We start from the raw sequence: 18,172 nt of genomic DNA on the forward strand, positions 1-18,172 counted from the left end.
TCAACATTTGGGGTCATAAGGTTAGAAATGCAGTGCGTCTACAAAACCTGCCCAGTTCTCAATCTTTTTTTTTTATTATGCCTCTTTATTTATTTATTTTTTTTGTATGAACTTGTAAGTTTCCTTGACTAGACCAATTCAGATCATTCATTTTATTCAGTGCATTGCCGTGGACGTGTATAGTTCTCAAAGTTTATTTATATACTATTACTGAATTAAACTCACATGTGTAAGTTATAATGTTCTAGATTAAATCTGATTATAATTCTACATGATAATAAGCAATCAAAATGAATTTCAAACAAGAAAAGTGGTTCCGGAAGGCGGAGCTCCAACTCCATTTTCTTTCTAGTTCTGGCCCAGCTGCACCTGCAGGTGGCCCTGGCTTCCTGGCTCCCAGCAGCTCTGTGGCAGCAGCATGGGTGGCGCACGGGAGGGCTGGGTGGCAGCGGGGCTGGTCCCGGGAGCCAGCGCCTGCTAAGGTATATACCAGCTGACTTGGGGACAGTGGCGAGGTGGGAACCTACTGTTTCCTTCGAGGTCCGCCGAAGACCTAACCTTTGGCCCTTGTGATGATAATTTAGATGCGGAACAGCTTGAGAGACTTCCGTACCTCCTGGAGTCAATGGACGATCCTATAGTTACTGAAAAAGCCCTGGCCACCTTAGAAATATTGCAGCCTTTTCCACTAGCCAAGCCATTATTCGTGAGTTGGGTGGCATCCTAATTGTTGGAAATAAAACGAACTCCCTGAACCAAAGTATTTAAGAGAAAGCGTTAAATGCACCAAATAACCAGAGTGTGAATGTTGAAAATCAAACTAAGATGAAGATATACGTCCATCAAGTCTGCGAGGACATCTTTGATGATCCTCTGAACTCTGCCGTGCAGCTGGCTGGATTGAGGCTGCTGACAAACATGGCGGTCGCTGGTCAGCTTCACCTGCTACTTAATGGAAATGGAAACACCAAGGTTCAGGTTTTGAAGCTGTTTTTTTTTTTTTCACTGTTCGAGGTTTATTTGGTGTTCTCATTGGCATGACACTTAAGTGGTTGGTTCCATCACCCATGTGCAGACCTTATATTTCATATAATGTTGCAATGTATACTACAGACACATAATACATAAAATATCCTGTCAAACATTTGTGCACAAGATATGCATATTAGACTTAGACAGTGGAGTCAGGTTATGACTAACTGGGAACACATTGGCCTAGGCATGTTTGGTGAGGGTGCGCAGCACAGCAATGCAGCAGGCTTACAGGATAATCGAAGCCTGCGCTCAGTTGGCAGTGTGTCTTAGAGACAGTGGGACTGTCACACTAACCAGGTTACCACTACACAAGTACCACTTAGCAGCAGGGTAGAGCTGTGGGAACTGAGATCTTCCCCCAGACCACCTCAACACAACTGCATTAACCACTGCTCAGATGAGAAGTGTGTGGTCTCCATGGAAACCCTGCTGCAGCCTGGACAGTGAGGGGCTAGGACACTGGGAAGACTTTAGAACTGCAGCTCCTCTGGATTCCCCAGAGGGTAGCTGGACTCTTCTTCAGGCGGGCCTCTTCCTCAGGAGTCAGTGTCACCTTCACAACATCTGAGATTCCATTTTGTCCCAGGATACACGGGACACTGAGGAAGACATCATCTTTGATCCCGTAGAGACCCTTGATCATGGTGGAAATGGCATGCACCTGCTTGAGGTTCTATATTATGCTCTTGGCCAAGTCTGCCACAGAGAGGCCAATGGCCCAGGATGTGTAACCTTTCAGCTTCATCACCTCATATGTACCGTCAACCCCCTGCTTGTGAACCTCCTTCCACTACTCCTTATCCCCATCAGTGCCCATTACTGGGTTCAGAGACTTCAAGGAGACTCCTGCAACATTCACACAGGCACACTGGAGTCTCTGATGCTCTCCCTGGACCCACCCGTGACAGCTCAGCTGATGAACTCCCAGCCTTTCCCCCATCAGGTAACAGAAATGGGCTGAATCCAGATTGCAACCACTTCCAATAACTCGGTTTTTGGGAAAGCCACTGATTCTCCAAGCCTTGTAAGTCAAGATATATCCACTGGATTTGAGACAATAAGCAGCTTGCACTGGACTGTACTTCACAATGTTGAGAATGATGAACTTGAAGATATTCACGTTTCGCTGGACCATGTGAGTCAGCTCTCTCCCTCTTGCTGATGGGCCTCTGCTGTGCCAATGATCAGCTTGGTGTTTCCAGTCACAGTATAGTCTTTGCCAGAGATAATTTTTGGAGTTTTGAGGAAAAGGCTGCCATGCTAGGGATCATCATCTCTCCCTTTAGCTTGTCTTCCAGAACATCAACAAGGGCAAGCTCATCTGCCAAGTCCTTCATTAAGATACTGATGGCACAAGCCTTGCCAACAGCACCAACCCCAACAATTGTAATCTTGTTCTGGGGAGACCTGCTCTTTCTTAAGTAGATCCACAATCAGCCAGTCCTTGGGGGTTGCCATCTTGGACTTTGAGTCTTTTGGGTAGTGCATGATGAGGTGGCGACAGGGGGCAGCAGCAGCATGAAGGGGCTCGGCGATAGTGGCTCCAGCACCTTGAAGGTGTTTTTCAATTTGTCTGAGAATCTAGCCATGACCGAAGGAATACTGAGTGCCCAAGTGGATTCTTCATTCCTTTCCCTTTATGACGGCCAAACGGCAAATGAGATTCTTCTTTGGGCTCCTACGCTGTTTCAGAATATAAACAATTGCCTCAATGTGGAAGACTGGTTGGCTAATCAGCTTCCTTTTGCTAAAGGGTCATTGTTTTTCCTGATGTATGGGGAAGAATGTACCCAGAAAATGAAAGCTTTAGCTGGTCATCACGATGTTGATGTGAAAGAGAAGGCTTTAGCAATAAAGCTGGAATTCTAATTGGTTGCTCCTGTTTTCATCAAAGAATCAGAGAGTAATGCAGTCTTAAGTCAGAGTACAGGAACGTATACCTTTCTTTCTGATGAGGCTAAACAATAAAAGCCATTGTGAGGAGCTCCAATCCAACATGATGCTCAAAATGTTAGATCTGGGAGTAGTTCAGATGCGGGGTTTGGGGATTGAGTACAGTCTAGAACCTCCAGAGGATATGAATCACTTCTGGGGCAAACATCTAGTTATGATCGTGGACGGACTAGCCATGCTCTTCGGGATTGTTATGAAGGATTCTACGGCCGTGAAATGAATATAAGGGGTTATACTGAAGATACTTACTGAGGTATTTAATGGATTCCGGACATGAACTGGGTGGCCTTTCTCTGTACAATCCTAACTCCTGAGAGTGATTTGTAGTTGCTCATGAGACAGTGTTAGGTGCTGAGTTGAAGACCAGAACTGCTACAGTCAGGGCCTTGTGCCTCAAAGCAGTGAATACCGCAAGCTGGAGTCCACTCACTGGGGTAGTACTGCTTGCAAGTCAGAGTTCATCATGAGACTCTGCCCGCAGCATTTCTCTTCAGTAAGACTGTACTTCCATTTGCAAGGGAAACGTTTTCTTACTCCGTACCCCGGTGTGTAAGATAATGGAGAACAATTCAAGTTTTCACCCACAGACCAAGCGGCAACCCTTTAAAAGAGTGCTCTGATGGATGGAGAAGTGTCTGGATGCATGGAGAAATACAGCCACGAAATCGTTGTTTTTAAAAACGTGTTGTGAAGCAACGTATTGGGTTCCCGTGGGTCTTTTTTTTTTCTTAATAATGATAAATAATTTATACATGGACAGAAGGTTTCTGGAATGATATGTAAAACTTCTGGGCTTGAGACTGAGATTTCTTTGTGTGCCAGTTTCTACCATTTGAATTTTTATGGAGTATAAGTTGTGTAATTTTTTTAATAAAAAGGGAAAATGCAAAATAGACACAATCTCCTCCCTTCACGGACATGATTTTACTAAGTTTCATCACATTTTACTTGACAAAAATTACAATACATAACATTTGTTAAGAAAGAACAAGAAGAGTGATCTTCTAATTATTTATATATCACACTATGGCCCACATGAAGGCCTGCAATGCAATGGGAAAACATTCCTCTGAGAATTTTGGAACCAAGCCTTTGGATTTGGCCATTACAAAAGCCAAGCTTCAGAGGCATTTTTATTGTGTAAAGCAACAACATGCTGAGGGATTAAAGGATGAAAATGTTGATGCAAATCGGCTGGTTTGTCTTTACAGAATATCAGGGTGTGAAGTCAAGCTGCCAATGGTGATGGAAGGGCTTGCTAGCCTTTCTGTTGGAAAGGCAACAGAAGGCCGGAGTTGCAGGTCTATTTGAAACAATAAAACATCAAATAAAATACACAGGAGCAGCAGCATAAATATCCTGGCTACCGTTTCTCAGGAAATTCTCCAGGAGCCAGGAGGAAGAGTTCATGGGGTTTGCACTGAGGTAGGTTTCAAACTGAACTAGGATGATAGCAGGTTTGTGGTAAATCCAGTGTCAATGTGTGCACAGAGGAAGAGACCTTGTAACACTGCCCTAAACAGGAAGTCTCCATCTAATCTCTCCCTTTCAGGCTCAGGGAACCGTGCAAAGGTGCAAAAAGTATAAAAGCCAGGAGGGATGGAGGTAACCAGGAAAACAAGGCCTCCTAAACATAGCAGGATGTCTGTACAAAAGTCACAGAGACTGAGACAGCATTCATATGACCGGCACGGGTTTCCACCTCATGAGGTCCAGCTGAGAAGAGATGTGCACACATTCCCAACCCCATCTCTAACCGCAAAGCTACTTCTAATTGATAGCAACTTACAAGTGAAAAATTAGTTTACTCCAAGGGACTTTTACTATCATACTACCTTTAAGGAAAGGTCCCATGCCTAGCGATAGATGGCCAACACAAAATAACTCAGTGGCATCTTTGAAGGTTCCTTGTCTTATAATATCATATCACAGTCTCCCCTACTCTCTCTCTAAAATTTTAATTATTTAATTATGATCTTTTTTACACATAGATCTTTGGTGAATATGTTATGGCTTTCAGGTTTCTATTTCTATGTGTCTATATATTTCTTGGGGTTTTTTTTTCTTGGACTCTCTTCCTTATTTGTTTTTGCTTTGTCTTATTATATTTTATTATTATCATTTAGATGTATGTTTGTTTTCTAATAATAGAGATGAGGTGGTTCTGGATGAAAGGGGAAGTAGAGAGATGCTGGGGGAATAGAGGGAGGGAAAACTGTAATCAGAATATGAAAAAAAATCTATTTTATTTTTGATTGGATATTTTCTTTATTTACATTTCAAATGTTATCCCCTTTCTTGGTTTCCCCTCTGGAATCCCCCTATCCCATCCTCCCATCCCCCTGCCTCTATAAGGGTGCTCTCCCACACATCCACCCACCTACTTTTTCCCACCTACCCGAAAAATTTATTGAAAAAAAAGGCAAACAAAGCAACAAATTCTATGTTAAGTTTGAGATGGAGGTGAGTGGTAGAGTACTTGTCTTGCATGTACAAGATCCTAGGTCAGATTCCAGTACAGAGAGAAAATGGGGAAAGGAAGAGTTGTACATAAATCTTTACAAAGAGGGTACAATATGAGGCAAAGGGATAAAAGCATTTGCTAGGCAAATCAGAGAACATGAATTCTATCCCTGTATCCCATAGTAGAAAGAGAAAACTGAAAGCTGTCTCTAACTGACTTACACACAAACACACACACACACACACACACACACACACACACACACACACACACACACACACACACTTTTCATAGTGACTACATGGCCTTCTGAGTTCTCCTGTCCTGTTATCATTACTTTCTTTAGTTTTTGTACCTTGGTCTGATTCTGCCTTCCATGACAAACATCTGTTGAACTGATATCTTCCAGATTACTTCTTGTCTTTTATTTCCTTAAGGAAAATTTCCAGTATTTTGCTAATTGTTATTTATCCATCATTCCTTTGTGTCCTGTATAGAATGTGTGGGGTAAAACATGATTTGTTCCTTTTCAAAGGTTCTTGGAGCCATTTCTGTATTTCCTCTGGAGCTTCTTCAGTTCCAGACCTCGGGACTTTATCTAGGTTTAGTCAGAGCAGAAGTGCCTCAGAGGGTTTCCTCAGGGGGTAGTATAGAAGCCAAGTGGAGAACTAACCAAACAGGTCAGCTTGATTTTGGTCTGCTGCATATTCTGTGAAGAGATTTATTTATATTTTTATTTATTTACTTTAAAGACAAAATTATTACTAAAAGAAACCCCATTTTTCAAATCAGTTTTTGAAGTTATTTCAAGTACCATTGCCAAAACAGCTCTCCAAACACTTGGCTTATAACTTCCTTGCTAAAGATTCTTATCATTGAATACCACTGTGTCCTACACTGAAATCTGTTTGCATACTAGAAAAAGGCTATGGAAATAAAAATGTTTCCCAGTATTATTTAACACTCATGTTTTTTATTATTCTAGCATCTGTCCTTTATATATCATTGCTCAACGTTATTTCTAAGCCATTCCATATATTGTCTTCTCCTTCCTTTCTTTGCTTGGCTTTATCAAGTGTGATTTCTAATTCAACTACACCAGCATAAGTAACACTCTCAGAACACTTCATTTATTCTAGGCCTAATTTCTCTCATTGTTTGATTTCATTATACTATATACTGTCTTAGTGTTTCTAACACTGTGATGAAACAACATAACCATAAGTATCCAGGAAAGGACAGGATTTACTTACAGGAAATAGTCCAGGAAAAGGTAGGAACTCAAGGCAGGTCAGGAACCCAGAGGCAGGAATGGATGCAAAGGCCCTGAAGGAGTGCTGCTTATTGTCTTGAGCCCCACAGCTAGCTAGCTCAACCTACTTCCTTATAGCACACAGGATGACCAATCCAGTGGTAGCAGCTGGACCCTTCCGTAGCAATCTCTTTTTAAAGATTTACTTACTTATTTTATGTGTGTGAGTATACTGTCAGTGTCTTCAGACACACCAGAAGAGGGCATTGGATCCCCATTATAGATGGTTGTGAGCCACCAGGTAGTTGCTGGAAATTGAACTCGAGACCTCTGGAAGAGCAGTCAGTGTTCTTAACCACTGAGCCATCTTTCCAGCCCAAGCAATCCTTAATCAAGAAAATGCACCACAGGCTTCGTCATAGGTCAATCTAGTGGGGACATTTTCTCATTTAAGTTTTTTTTTCCCTCCAAAATGATTGTAGCTTGTGTTAAGTTTACATATAACTAGTTTGTACAATACATTAGTTTTCTCCCCACCCACTGTCTCTTTCACATCTCATGTACACCATGCTGATCTTGAACTATGATCTTAGTGTTTCTCCCTCGGCTCTTAATCTTTTTGCCTCTACCTCTGTAGTGCTCTGATGAGGAGGGAGTGGGAACATCTTCAAAGAAGCAGAGGGAAGGGGAGGGAGTGTGGGCAAGTGGGGGGAGGAGATAACATTTGAAATTTAAATACATAAAATATCCAATTAATAATAATAATGATAAAAACACTGATATAACAAACAAAAAAGTGGGGGCTACGACACTGCATTTAACCTTCAGTTTTCTTGTTTTCTCCAGTACATTTTAGGTTGAGTGAATCCAGAGATTTTTAGATTTAATAGGTTATTCCCTTATAAGTCTTGTGTACCACAAATAGTACTTTTGCTATCAGTAAACTGGAGAATGATGCCAAAATAATCTGAACATCCAATTGATTCATTTATGAATTTTTGTAGTGCTTTAAGCATCCAAGTAAGCAGAAGCTAACTTTCATGTATAAAAGAAGTTTAGTTATAGATAAACTTTAAAGTGAAGAATCCTGCACAAAATGCTGTCTTAAGCATAACTATCAACTGCTTTAATGGCTTCAACCTTTATGTTTTCAACCATATGAAATGATGTGGCAAAGTTGTGAGCACTCAGTGAAGCTGGGAAGGAAGACATTTCACCATGTGTTTTTAAAAAGTTGACTACTCTTCAATTCGATTTAAAATTCTGATAATGCCATCTACTAAAACCCAGTGCTAGAGGAGACAAACAACATGGAGGAGACTTTCCACAGATTACTTTTGCTCCATTCAAATGTCAGCAATGGCTTAATTACCAGAGTGTTTTTATTAAGATAGCTATTGAGGTTTTTTCCTTGTTTGTTTTTATTTGGTTAATGCTCTGATTTCCAAGTTGTTTTGCATTTAAGTGGTCTTATTTAACTATGTTTTCTGTAAGTACTGTTTTATCTGTAATATGTAGTTTCTTTTTTAAACAAACACCTAGAGGTTCTCTTTGAAGATATATGTGACATTATAACAGAAGGTCTGACACCTCTTCTCCCTGTGTTTAAATCTGTACCACATCTAGCTTGACGTTCGACATATAACATATGCTTAGGAAATACTTGTTTACTTTTAGTCATCCATTAACTTATAAATATTTTGCTGTGACCTTGGAGTTGTTTTTTTCCCCTCATTTCCCCCCCTAATTTGTGTTTCCTTTAATTTTTCTATAAATGACAGATTGTTTAGATGAGGATAATAAATATCTTTAAGGTCAGTCTGAAGAAAGATATTTTTCTTTCCTCCAATAGCTGATGTGTTACTTGATACTCATGAGAAACTAGAGGGAGAAACTGGAGAACAAATGGGTCTAACATATTCTTTTAATAGTCTAGCTGATGGCTCTATCCTCCTCTCTTCAGCACCAGAGAAAAGACATTTTTTTTTTTTTTTTTTTTTTTTTGCCCCACAAGCCCATTTGTGTGTGACAGGAAGGAAAATAAAATTAAAGGTATGTAGGCAAAGTGAGATCAGCCTTAAGATAGTTGTTGGTGAGATGTTAGGTTCATAGTTAAGGGACAAAGTATTCTTGCCGGTGGCTACTGTTTTCTTCCTTGTGTGTTAGTTTCCAAGAGAGACCAATGACTCTGATCCCTGATTCTGAAAAACAAACGGCAAGACTTAAGCCAGGGTCTTAAGATATAGCCACAATTGGTATCTATCATGCTATTTATTTATATATTTGAGACAAGCTCTTACTATGTAACCTTGGCTAGCCTGGAACTTGCTATGCAGATTAGGCTGGTCTCAGATTCATAGAAATCCCCCTGCCTCTGCTTGCTCAACAGGCCAGTATGCACTGCCAAATTGTCTTGCAACAATTCCTCACCTTAGTTTGGTTTTTAATTTACAGGGTTGTAGTAAGTACTACATTTCTGGTACTTAAAGGCTTTCAGCAGACTTTTAACAGCTCAGTTTATCTTCTTGGAGAAGGTGCTCCTGAGCTTCTGACATATGTACTCTATAAGATCCCTATTCACCTAATTTTTGTCCCATGGTGAAGTTCTTTTAGCCTGTTTCTTCCAGTTGTCTAAGGGGCAGAAATTAGGTCAGCTTTAGCCTTCCAACTCAAAGCATTTTTTTAATACTATTCTACATAAAGAAATGTTTGCTGAACAGATTACTGAGAAATGCTTAAACTTGATGGCCCCTCACTTTGACCTATCCCCACATTTCTTCTACAGGAAGCATGTGTGAGTGTTGGTTACACCATTCACGATCTTTCTGTAATCCTTATTTTGTTTTTTACTCTTTTTTAGGTGTGACAAAATTTAGATTAAAGTGTGTATGTGCATTATGAGTCAAATTGAAAATATACATCTAATTCATAGTTAAGCATGATCTTCAAGAAAGCAAATGTATCCTGGAGCTTCTATTCTTCCTGTTGAGAGCACAAACTCGTGTGCTGCTGACCTTGGGGAGCTGGCTACTTTAGGAACAGACTGCCTGCGGGATTAAAAAGAAACTAAATGATAAAGACAAAGCTGGGACTTGAGCTTTACAATTCATTTGCTCCATTGTTCAAGTTATGCGCGTCATCACACTCACATGACGGCCAAATTTATCATACTGCATTCATTCTGGTAAAAATTGGAGAAGGCCAAAAGGCCTCACAGTTCAAAGTTATCTTCCTCGTTAGCAGGGTTATAGACATGTTTATGGACTTGCTGTTTACGTTTCTATTACAAGTGACTTTGCCACCACTTGGTCTCTAATTCTGTGATGGTTTGGTGGTTCGTTCAAACCTTGCTTTCGTAAGGGTCCTTTGGAAAACAATGGGAAAATCTACTTTCTGAGGATGAAATAGTAGGTACAGAGCCTTGGGTGAAGACTGCTGCTTCTTAGTACTACACACAAACACCAGTTGCCATTTCAAAAAATGCTTCAACACAAAGCATCTTATGTACTCTTCGTCATATCCTTAAACCTAAACTGGTTTGGGAAATCAAAGAAAGGACTAAATTCAATAGTAAACTGTAAATAGGCGTTTTGGTTAAAAAGCTATGGTAGGGGACTTGTGGGTGCTTTAACCACCAACAATCTGCAAGAAAAGCAATGATTATATTTCTTGGGCCACAAGGCAATCATAGCAACAGAGGCACCCACTCTCTCCACTTTGGCCCAAACAATCTGTCTAGGCAATTAATCAGAACTCCCTGTGGTGGTTTTCCTATACTTTGCCAGTTGCCTTGCTAATTAAACCTTCCCACTGAGTGGAGCAAGACCAAGTTCCCCAAGGGCCCTCTGCATAGGGAAGGTGCATTGACCAACACTAGGAAAAGCTGGGACTAGTGGCCTAGCCAGTAAAATGCTCATGAAAATTCCTCCTTACTCAGTTTCCCTATCTCTAAAATGAGTTCTCTCTCTCTCTCTCTCTCTCTCTCTCTCTCTCTCTCTCTCTCTCTCTCTCTCTCTCTCTCTGTGTGTGTGTGTGTGTGTGTGTCTTTCTCTCTCTTTTTCCCGTCTAGACTAGTTCCCTTCCTTTTTTTTGGTGCTAGACAACAGGGAAGTGAAACCGGTGCTTAACCATAGTAGAATGTCCTCTGGTAGGCTCCAGTCTTTTCTCTGGGCATGCTCGGTCGCTTGGCCGGCTCAGGGCTCAGTACCAAGAGTAGGAAGCGGCTTTCAGCGCCAGCCCGGGCGACCGACAGCGGGCACTTTGATGAATCACGTGTGTTGAGGCCGTCTTAAAGAGATAGGCACCTACTTTTCCTCCACCCTAAACACCGCCCCGAGGGCGGAGGCGACCGCGGAGATTGCAGCTGCTTAGGGGCAGGGCTTGCCCCGGCCCTGAGTGGTGGTGGCACTGGCGTGGTTTGCGTCGGGGTTGCCTGGGCTTGGGAGACCCGGTGGCCTGGGAGCGGCGCTTGGCGGGCAACCTTCTCTGTCCGTGTACACGGGACATCCTGAGCGCTCCGAGGGTTTTTCTTTTTTCTTTCTTTCTTTTTTTTTTTTTTGCCCTTGAGGGGACTTGGGGTTTCCGGGCGGCAGGTGACAGGGCCAGAGAAAGATGGAGCAGCTTGGGGCGGCGGCGTCGGGAGCTGGAGGCGGCGGCGGCGGCGGCGGCGGCGGCGGCGGCGAGGAACCCGGCATGGGCCGGAGCAACAAGCGAGGCGCGGGGAACCGGGCCGCCAACGAAGAGGAGACGAAAAACAAACCCAAATTGGTAAGTCTTCCCGCAAGTCCCGCTGGCCTCGGGGACTGAGAACCCCGGATCGTCCTGCCGGAGAAACACGCCGGGAACCCGACTCCCCCCTCCCAGCGACAACCTCTTACACGCAGCGCAACTCAGGGAACGGAGACGGCGTGGGAGCGGAAGAGCACCCCTTCTCCACTTAAACCGGCCTTTCCTTGGGCCAGCTTGTGGAGGAGAAAGGCCCCACCCCAACTTGGGGACATCTCGCATCAAGTCCTAGAGTACTAGGGAAGGGCTGTTTATCTAACTTGTGGGCGCGAACCTTCTTTGCGGGATTCCATTTCCCTCCCACCTCTTGTCAGTTGCTGTTTGATCTCTTAACACTTGGGGTCCCTGGTAGGGGACACTCCCTTTGCTCCGTTTCGAACACATTGGAGCCCATTCGTCGCTAGGAAATCAAGACAAGCAGGACATAGGTTCCCAGGTCCTTCAACTTTGCCAGGAATCGAAGGAAGAGGCGACTACATGCGTTTCTTCCCCTCCACCCCATGTGCTCACCCAAGAAACATTTCTTTGGAAGTCTGGGACTGGGTGGAGCGTGGGAGGAGTTGGAGGCTGGGTGACCCCCCCCTCGCCGCCCCCGACTATCCCAACACAGCGTTTCCACTTGGTTTAGAACGCTCAAAAGCAGTTATGTTCCCCATAGTTTGTCTCACAGTCTTGACAGTGTGGTCCAGTAGTAGTTCATTTCCTGCCAAGAGGCAAGAAATCGATGGGGCCTGGTATTGGGTTGGGAAATACTGGGGTTTCTTCAACTCATCAGTTAAAAGGGTTCCTCTTTTGGTAAACTTTCTAATTTCAGTGCCATGAGGAGAAAGGAGTTTCCTGCACAGATTCAGCAAACTTTTTAGCCTCTCCTGAGCCCTTTGAACGATAGAACCCTACCCCACATCCCAAGTACAAGCCACATGTTGCTTGTCTACATTTAAGTTGTAAGCAACAATTTGATTATAATAGAAGAGAGGTTGAGACTGTGACATGCAACTCAAACCATTTCCTGTGGCATCTGGCCATTTGGTCTGGACTTGCACTTCTCTTTTGGCTTTCCTATTACAGACTGTCCATATGGAAGAAGAGGGCTCAAATATTAGGACATATGAAATCTTCCATTGTGTGCGAAAAGACTTGGGCTATTACAACTTTAAAATCTCATCCATACCATACACACCTGACACAAATCTATAAATCACTTGCCTAATGAGTCTATTACCCCAAGCATTTACAAATAAAGAAGCCGAGTCACAGGTTTTTTGACTTGTTTGCAGTGTTTATCACAGTTATGAGTGCCTGCACTTTCAAGGAGTCAGGAAAACAGTTCTGAATTTATTGCTAGAGTTGAATATATTTCAAGGTTTTTTTTTTTGTTGTTTGTTTTTTTAGATAGGGTATCTCTATGAAGTCTTGGCTGTTCTGGAAAAGGCTATGTAGAACAGGCTAAATAACCTTGGACTCACAAAGATCACCCTACCTGGGCCTCCTGAGTGCAGGAGTCACTATGCCCCAGCCAAGCAGTCAAAGTTTTGATGATGTGACTTTGCCATGTACTGGTTTGTGGTTAAAGAGTGAGCCTACCTCTGTTTTCCCTTCCCACACTCCTGCTTTGGCCCAGTATAAACTGTAGTAAAAAGTTTAAAAATAAGAGCTAAGGGATAGTTTCCATAAATAGTTTTATACTCTAGCAAGAATCTCCCAGTGTTCAGTATACTAAAGGAAAAACATTTATCTCCATTAGTAACATCTACTCTTTGGCTGTTTGCCCTGTTTCTTTTATGTTTTACTTGATTTGACAAGGTAACTAGGTGATTATGCGATAGTATCACTTTCAGTTCAGCTAACTAACTTCACTGTTCCGTTGTGAACATAGCTTGATACAACAAATCAAGTATTGGAACCCAGAGCATAATACCATCATGAAATTTCTTTTTCTTTTTCTGCTCAAGTATAACTTTTGAGCTTTATATTATTTCTAGAAGTGAAGTATTAGGAATAATGAAAAACAGCAATTGAATATGGCTCATTTTAAGCCAATGAATTTGATCAAACAATGAGATTTGGTAAGCTTTTTTCTAAAGAGATTACCTGGGATTCTTAAAGTTTGGAAAGTATGGTAAGACCTTTTAGAAGATTTATTTATTTATTTTAGTATCTGAGGACACTGTCACTGTCTTCAGACACACCAGAAGAGGACATTAGATCACATTACAGATGGTTGTGAGCCACCATGTGGTTGCTGGGATTTGAACTCAGGACCTCTGGAAGAGCACTCAGTGCTCTTAACTTCTGAGCCATCTCTCCAGCTCCCTTAGATTAAAATTAAAAAAAAAAATTAATGCTATGTATTATGCTTTAGTATGATAATTCCAAATTTTGAATGCATATAATAGAGTTGTTTGTGAATATAAAACAGCTGTATGACAATGCAAATTATTTGTCTGGGTTATTTAATTGTTAGGAAGTAAAAACTCTTCAAATTAAATAAACAAAAGTGGGTATATGTTTGTTTTTCTTGGTTTCATGTCTTTTGTTAGTTCCCTACAAGTGTCCATTAGTTGTAGAAAGAAAAAGAATCATTGCAGTTGAAAAGACAGCAAAGGAAAAGACAGTGGGGAATTGAGGGACACCTTAAAAACAGCTAGTTCAATCACTGTTGTCTCAGGCTTTCTTAAACTCTAAGACCGTGGTACAACTGTATTCATTTAGTTGTTTGTGTGTTTGGAAAAATGGGGATTGTGGTTATATTTTTGTAGGCAAAGTTTTTGTAGGCTAGTTGTATCCCCACCTTATTGATGGCTAACAGTGAGAACTATTTTAGATTGATCTGCCTCCTGAGTGCTGGAATTTAAGGTGTGTGCTACCATTGACCAGTTAAATTAGATTTTTTAATAAAAATGTGTCTTTATGTATTTATTTTGTTTCGTGTGTATGGTATTTTACTTATAGGTATGTTTGTATATGCCTGGTGCCTATGGAGGTCAAAGGAGAGCTTACAATCCCTTGAAACTGGAGTTATAGACATTTGTGAGCTACTGTATGGATGTGCTGAGAGTCAAACCTGCGTCCTTTGAAAGAGCAACCAATGCTCTTACCTTCTGTCCAGTACCACAGTGGATTCTTGGATGAAGTAAAGAAAGGCTTATAGTAGAAGATCTGTGCATCACAGCTTGAATAGAGTTTTGTTTGAAGAAAAGGAGGGAAAGGCATTCTAGATAAAAATGGTAACATATACACATGTAGGTAGGGGTAGAAATATGATGGTAGTGAATGTTCAACTAGATACTAATGAGTGAAACAAAAAGCAGTAGGAACAAAAATGTTACATTTGTTTTGGTGGATCTGGCCATAAAGGGATGGGCTGTGGGTCAGAGTAGATCTTTGTGTGCCATATTGGAATTATAACTTTTTCTCTGAAAATCAGCATAAGCTGTTGAAGAGATTAAAAAATAGAGAGCTACCTGATTGAATACATTTTTCAGAAAAATATAAGAACAATGGAGAATTTCCTGTAAAGGGATGCTGTCCTGGATTCCAGTTGCTGCTACTATAGTCCAGACATCTGAATTTCTTTATCTCCTTAATTCTAATTTTCTCTTACCAAACCAGAAGCACCTTTCTTGTTTGCCTTTAGTGAGTCCCATAGCTTTCATAGCCCAGCCCCTACCTCAGTGCTCTCTTCCTTCCATTAGGGCAGTGCTTCTCAACTTCCGTAATACTCCAGTCCTTTAATAGAGGTCCCCACACTGTGGTGAACCCCAGCCTTCAAATTATTCTCCTTGCTACTTCGTAACTGCAATTTTGCTACTTTTATGAATCATTATATAAATGCATGATATGTAAGATAATCTGATTTTTGACCCCTGTCAAGGGTTAATTGACCCCAAAGGGGTTGTGTGACCCACTGCTACTTTAAACCTTAATTGGTTGTTTCTGCTTACTGAGGGCTCTTCTGTCTTCTGAACATTTATCTCTCACGAATTTCAATGTTATGAACCAATTTGCTATACAAATGTTTTTAAGTGCTTCTGGACATGGGTCCTCTTTTAGGCTTATTCTTATAAATTAGCCAATGATAAATAGCAAGGGATTTTGTCTCTAAAGGTCAGGAATCTTGGGAGTTGCTTTGTTGAAGAGACCTAAAACAAACAAACATGTAGTTCTTTTTGTTGAGATGTGGTTTCATTTATTCCAAGCTGGCCTTGAACTCCATATTTAGTTCAGGGTACTCCTGCACTTCTTATTCTTTTACCTCTACTTCAAATGTTGAGATTGCATGCTTGTGTGCTGTATCTGGTTTATGTGGTGCTGAGGACTGAACCTAAGACGTCATATGTTCAAGGCAAGCACTCTACCAACTGAGCAACACCCCCAAACCCAAAGTGTTATTGCTTACATGCTATATATTTTGTTAACATGTATATATGCTTATTATCAGATGAACTTTCCTGTCCATTCTTCTATGTGTTTTTGGGTTTGTTTGAGTCCCTTGTTAGATCTTAAATTTACTATGTACTTCCTGAGGTTGGTTCTGTCTCTCTCCGTATCCCATATACATGGATTATGGCCTGAACCTACATGCCTGGATCCTCTGTTCTCTGAGTTAGAAGTTCAAACAACCTCTTCAAGGGTCATGAGAAACTCTTCTCCGCCTCTTGTTTGTTTAGATTCTTCTGATGTTAGAGCCAGAACTCCCCAGGCAATGAGATGGTAGTGACATGAGTGAGCCAAGTAACAGATAACTGTCATTATTAGGAGGCTTCAGATGAATCTCAAGACAATATGGATTGTAGAGTCAAAAGCTCTGGGTTTCAGTATCCTTTCTGTCTTTTATTTGCTTGTGATATCTGATGAGCATTAATACCAGAAAATTGAGCACATTGATTAGTTTCTGCCAGTCAGAAATATGGCTTCCTTCCCAAAATGCTTGTTGGACTTTTGAGACATGGTTTTACAACTCTGTTACCCAGGTGATCACTTCTGGATAACAGGTTTTAACTCCTGACCTCAGGTGACCCTCCTGTCACAGGTTCTTCAGTAGCTGGAACTACAAAACAGACTGCCAGAAAAGATGGCTTCAATAAAATACAGTAAGCATTAAGAACACATTTAGGAAATTGTATGAAGTTGTAGAAAAATAAATTACTGTTAGTCCATAATATCACCTGTATCAGAAGTCATTATGGAATTGGGGCATAGTTCCATGGTAGAGTGCTTGCCTGGAATTGATAATGACCTGAGGTCAATCCCTGTTTTTAGAAAAAAAAAAATGTATTTTGGTTGTTGAATTTCGTGTCTGTTCTGCAATTTGAAATCCCTGAAATTGTTATTGTGTGTTGATTGATTCCTTGTTTCTTGTCCCCATTCCTCTTTGTTTGTGAAGCATTACACATTCTGTCAGTCCTTTAACTAATGAGCTTTTTCAGCTTAGTAATTGTAGTGTGAGCCTAACTTTTTTTCACTTTAGTTTGTACTGCTATTGAATTTTAGATTCATTTATTTTATGTGTATGAATGTTTTTTGCTTGCATGTATATGTGTGCATCATGTGTGTGCCTGATATGTGTACAGGTCAGAAGAGAGTATCAAATCCTCCCTAACTGGACTTTCTTATGGTTTTTGAAATCACCATGTGGGTTCTGGAAAACAAACTGAGGACCTTGCAAGAGAAATAAGTGCTTTTAACCACTGAGCCATCTCTCCAGCCCACAGTCTAAATTTTTAAAGAATATGTCTACCATTTTCTTGGAATTGATCAATTTCAGGCCTTTAAAATTTTTGTTAAAAAATTTAGTAGGTATGTATGACGTTCTGTCTTGTCAGGGAGCTCAGTAATATTGTACAAATAAGGAAACTTAATCATTCAGGTGTTCTGTGGACTGACTTAAAAATAAGTTTAAAAGCTATCACCTCTATTGTAGAAGTTATCTATAGCACTGAGTCATTATGCTTCAGGGACTCTTAAAAGTAAAAAAGTTATTCAATCTCTCATTTCTTTTGTTCCTTTTGAACAATTTATAATTATAATCCTCTTAGATTTCACTGTAAGTACTAAGAACTTTGCCAGTAGAAACATGTCAAAGAAGTGAAATCTTACTCATTTCTGACTTGATCTCCAACAAACTGTAAAAAGCAAGATGCTCTGAAAATAGTATATAATAATACATGCTAAATTTATGTGAATCAGCATATCTGATTAATATAGTACTAGGTAGCCTTAGCACCAAAATGGTTATTATTGAAGGACCAGACTCCACGTTCCTTCTGCCATATTTCTGGTATGTATTACCTTATTTTTCTAAAGACAGAAAAGACTAAGATGATACTTAAGTGACACAAAAGCATTGGTGTAATCTTGTAATCTAACTTGGCCTCATATGGGAGATACTAATTTTGGAAGACAGCTCACAATTGGTCCATGTAAATGTTGATATATGTTTTCACATGTTTGCTTATTGTGAACCTCACGAATACAAAGAAATGTATTCTCTGTGATTTGAAACTGAACATGCTGAATCTGATTTACTATCAAATACTTTGACCATATTTTTATTAACTAGAACTTTAAGTGAATCTGGATACTTTTATGTGAGGTGCCTTCCTTGTGAAAGAATGTTGAAAACACATTTTTAAACTCATTGCCATTTGCACCATCTTTTGTTTAGTGAAGATTTTATTCAA

At 40.7% G+C, this 18,172-nt stretch overlaps 1 protein-coding gene and 2 pseudogenes across 3 annotated transcripts in view; 2 read left to right on the forward strand and 1 right to left on the reverse strand.

The window, feature by feature from the left end:
* Positions 1–418: 418 nt before the first annotated feature.
* Positions 419–2,904, forward strand: LOC308415752 (armadillo repeat-containing protein 10-like; annotated as a pseudogene). The gene is made up of 2 exons: positions 419–989; positions 2,583–2,904. The product of its transcript is annotated as an armadillo repeat-containing protein 10-like (transcript).
* On the reverse strand, positions 1,572–2,493 carry LOC308415751 (L-lactate dehydrogenase A chain-like; annotated as a pseudogene). The gene has a single exon. The product of its transcript is annotated as an L-lactate dehydrogenase A chain-like (transcript).
* Positions 2,905–11,315: 8,411 nt separating the features above from the next.
* DIAPH2 (diaphanous related formin 2) overlaps positions 11,316–18,172 on the forward strand; it is a gene marked incomplete at its 5' end in the record, with an annotated part of 690,195 nt that continues 683,338 nt past the window's right edge. Inside the window, one exon of the mRNA XM_080910844.1 lies at positions 11,316–11,471. Within this exon, the coding sequence (XP_080766970.1) occupies positions 11,316–11,471 (156 nt within the window). The remainder of the gene's footprint in view (positions 11,472–18,172) is intronic.

Source organism: Micromys minutus (genome assembly GCF_963924665.1).
Source record: "Micromys minutus genome assembly, chromosome: X".
In the NCBI taxonomy this organism is placed as follows: Eukaryota; Metazoa; Chordata; class Mammalia; order Rodentia; family Muridae; genus Micromys; species Micromys minutus.